Here is a 3743-nt window from a genome sequence, read left to right on the forward strand (position 1 = left end):
GTAAGGACAAGCCATGATAAAGACCCCTAGTTTTGATAAACTATAGTAACCGCCCATGATATTATTATAACATTAATTAAATAATATTAATTTTAATTTTATAATTAACCACCTCCTTAATTTTCGCTTTCTTTAAAAAAAAATTATGTATAATTTATTTATGTGACTATCCTGTAGTTGACTAAATCTTCCTAATTTTAATTCTATTATATTATTTTGCAATAGACGTGACAAGCGTTACTTAACCAGAAACTTTATATAGTGACAAGTTACTGAGCACATAACATCAGTTACTGAGTTTTTTCCCAGTCTCTATATACCTATACCTGCACCAAAAAGCTGCGCTTACTTTCCCTCTGCTCCATCCCGGAATTTGAAGGAATTGAGCTAAATCTTCTTCAATTACCTCTGAGCTCGAAATGGCAATGCAACAAGAAAACATGGCCAGAACTCCCATGGTTCCCAATGCAAAGATTGTTGGGTTTGCCTTTGTGAATCAGTATTATAATGTTCTTCTTGCTTCCCCTCAGTCGCTATACAAATTTTATGAGGATCCCAGTATACCCACTCGCCCATCCCTGAACGATCAAATTATTTCACTTACTACTGTCATTCAGCAGCAGATAACGTCTCCAGACCACAGTAGGTTTAAAGTGGAGATCAAAACGGTGGATTCGCAAGATTCGTACAACAACGGATCAGTGGTTCTGGTAAGTGGGTCAATTACATTTATAAACAATGCAACACGCACCTTCACTCACACCTTTTTCCTGGCTCCTCGGGAAAACGGGTACTTTTTAGTGAATGATATTTTCAGGTACGTGGATGAAGAACCCCATCAACCAGAGCAGAATTTGGTCCCAACAAATGGCTACCCTAAAGAACAATATGCTGCCCAACCTGATCCCGTCTCAGAACCAGTTTTCAAGTCTGAAATAGAATCTCAGGAGGTTCAGATTGGTGTGGTTGAGCAACCCACAACAATGGCGGCGGAGGTACACATTGCGAGGGCAGAAGTCGCAACAAGATCGGCTGGGCAGTTCCACAAAGTCCCAAAAAATGCAGCAACCCAGATAGGGCAGTTCCATAAGGTCGCAAAAAATGCAGCAACACAGACAGGGGAGTTCCATAAAGTCGCAAAAAATGCAGCAACGCAGACAGGGGAGTTCCATAAAGTCGCAAAAAATGCAGCAACACAGACAGATGCCTTACCATCTAATCTTAGCCCTATGAAAGATCAAAGCACTCTAGAAGAAAGTGGGTGCTCTATTTTTATCAGCCACTTGCCTGCTGATATTACGCCTACACAAGTTGAAGTAGAGTTCAAGAAGTTTGGGGCTATTAAGCCTTGTGGGGTTCAAGTGAGGAGCAAGAGAGGAGGTAGATCCACTTACGCATTTGTTGAATTCGAAGAAGCAGCTTCAGTCCAGGCTGCAATTAATGCATCCCCTTTGCCAATGGATGCGCGCAAAGTATTTGTGAGTGCGAAACGTCCAATTGCGGGTAGAGAGGGTTACTGAAATGAAGAAGACGTGGTGGGGATTCCTATGGTCCTAGTAGTGTAGCATATGGGAGATGAAGTTCGAATTTTGATACCGTTTTAAGCATTCTATCATTATGAGCATGTGTTTGTTCTGTCATTTTGATTATCATAAATGTAGTTTTCTATTCATCTATGTGTACATAATACTATATCAATTTATGCAAATATTACGATATTGATTTGTTGACATAATTATAGTTTGATCGAGATGGATGTTGTCATGAAGCATCATTTAGAGGATCTCAAATGTTCTTTATTGATACATTTCTATTATTTTGTATGTGAAAAGTTAACCGTGTGGAAGCATAGAGGGATAGATTTTATTATTTTTTTTAAGTAAAATAATTTGTCCCTACAGTTGATATATTTTTTGAAGTAAAATGGTGGCAGAAATTTAAAATTTGATATATTTTTATTATTTTGTATCAAAAAAGTATTGTTATTATATTATGGGAAGAATAGATACATTTTTATATTTTTTTAAATAAAGTTTATTTTTTAATGTTTATTTCTCATTAAAAAATAAGGGGCTTTATGTAGTGTATTTTTATTTTTAAAATATTAAAATATTGAACTTAAAAAATAAATAAATTATAGTTTATTTGTTGACATAATTATAGTTTAGCTAGATGTATGTTGTAATAAAGAATTAATAAAGCATCATAATAGGAATTCACATGTTATTAGTGCTTGAAGAAGGCATGTTTGGGAATGGAAATGGTGGGGTTAGCATTAGTTTTAGTTGCCTACAGTCATGAGTTGACCAAAGTTTTTAGAATCACAATGTATATTCCATAGTGCAATCTATTTTGCCATCTTATTTCGCCTCTTCTGTCTTAGAAAGCTTAAGTTCAGTAAGCTTAAGTTCAGTTTCCATTCCCTTAGAAAGTTTGCATTTCAATTGATTAATAATAACATTACTAGCTAAAAATTTTATGTTAAAATTACATGAACATATATTTTGTAAACAACAATGTGTTTTACCCATGGCTCACCACTGTACATTGTTAGTACCTAGAATTGTCACCAATGGACATTGTTCCAACCTATACTTGTCATCATGTTGTCACTATTGTCTACCACCCCTTCTACCTGAACAATTACCCATAGCCTTTGTGTTAAGTTTAGTATGTTCTATGCCTAGTGAAATTTATTTCAATTCTCATAGTTAGCAATAATATCCTTTCAAGATTAGCAATCACAAATTGAAGATAGAACATAGACATAAATCCCACAAGCCAAGCCAAGAGGACACAAGATGTGGTGCTAGCCAGGGATAGAGTGATAGTACATTTACAACTGAAGTCAACACTTTGACTTATCTAGATGAGAGCATATATCATCTCTAAGAATATGATACATGAGATTAGTTGAAGACATGCTGCTTCAACTAATTCTCCAAGGTGAGTCATTCACCTAATGTGTTTGTTGCAGCTAGATAGCTTGTTGTCCCTTGCTTTCTTGTTGTTAGAGAGCATGGTTATTGTCTAGCATGCTTGTTGTCCCTAGCATGGTACCTAGCATGGTACCTATAATTGGTCCTCTAAGTATCATGTTGTTGTCCCAATGTGTTATACTAGCAACACTATGAACTTGCTATATCATATTGTTGTACCTCACCATTTTGCGGCCTCTCATTATGCCATGATACACTTCATCGTTGTACCCATCATGGTGTAGCATTCATCAACATGCTACTCCAATATATTTTTTGCTTGCAACATCATGCTTCTTGAATGTATCATCATTGTTTTCTCCATCCAAGTGAATGTACTATTATCAACACAATCCTAACATGTGTTGCCTTGCTGGACAGACTTCAATGTATATCCTTTAGCACTCTTCTCCATGTCATGCAAGCTGCTTTCACACCTTCCTTCCTTCTTAGCTATGAATGGGGCATGCTTGAATAGTCTTCCTTTATATCACCTCGAGGACTGTAGTTAGGGAAGCATAGAGCTATGTATAGGGCAGGGTAGGGCTCTCCATAGAGCTATGTATAGGGTAGCGTATGGCCCTCCATAGAGTTATGTATAGGGTAGCGTAGTTATCTCCTGTGTTTTGCGCAGCACAGGCCTTTCCAATAGAGCTGTGTATTGGGCAACGTAGGGCTCTCTGTAGAACTATGTATAGGGCAGCATAGGGATTTCCAATCGAGTTGTATCTCCTGTGTTTTGCGCAGCACAGGCCTTTCCAATAA

The 3743-nt window shown here is 37.0% G+C and overlaps 1 protein-coding gene across 1 annotated transcript; it reads left to right on the plus strand.

The window, feature by feature from the left end:
• The first annotated feature begins 419 nt into the window (after positions 1–419).
• Positions 420–1520, plus strand: LOC149256091 (nuclear transport factor 2-like). Its single transcript, XM_089455212.1, has one exon. It carries the CDS (start codon positions 420–422, stop codon positions 1518–1520), a length of 1101 nt encoding a protein of 366 aa, XP_089311338.1.
• The last annotated feature ends 2223 nt before the right edge of the window (positions 1521–3743 follow it).

The sequence above is a fragment of the Pinus tabuliformis genome, chromosome 7 (assembly GCF_031772625.1).
Source record: "Pinus tabuliformis cultivar Carrire ecotype Pingquan chromosome 7, CPIR1, whole genome shotgun sequence".
Classification (NCBI taxonomy): domain Eukaryota; kingdom Viridiplantae; phylum Streptophyta; class Pinopsida; order Pinales; family Pinaceae; genus Pinus; species Pinus tabuliformis.

Coding starts and splice junctions, on each gene's coding strand:
- LOC149256091 (XM_089455212.1), top strand. CDS start 420: ATGGCAATGCAACAAGAAAACATGGCCAGAACTCCCATGGTTCCCAAT.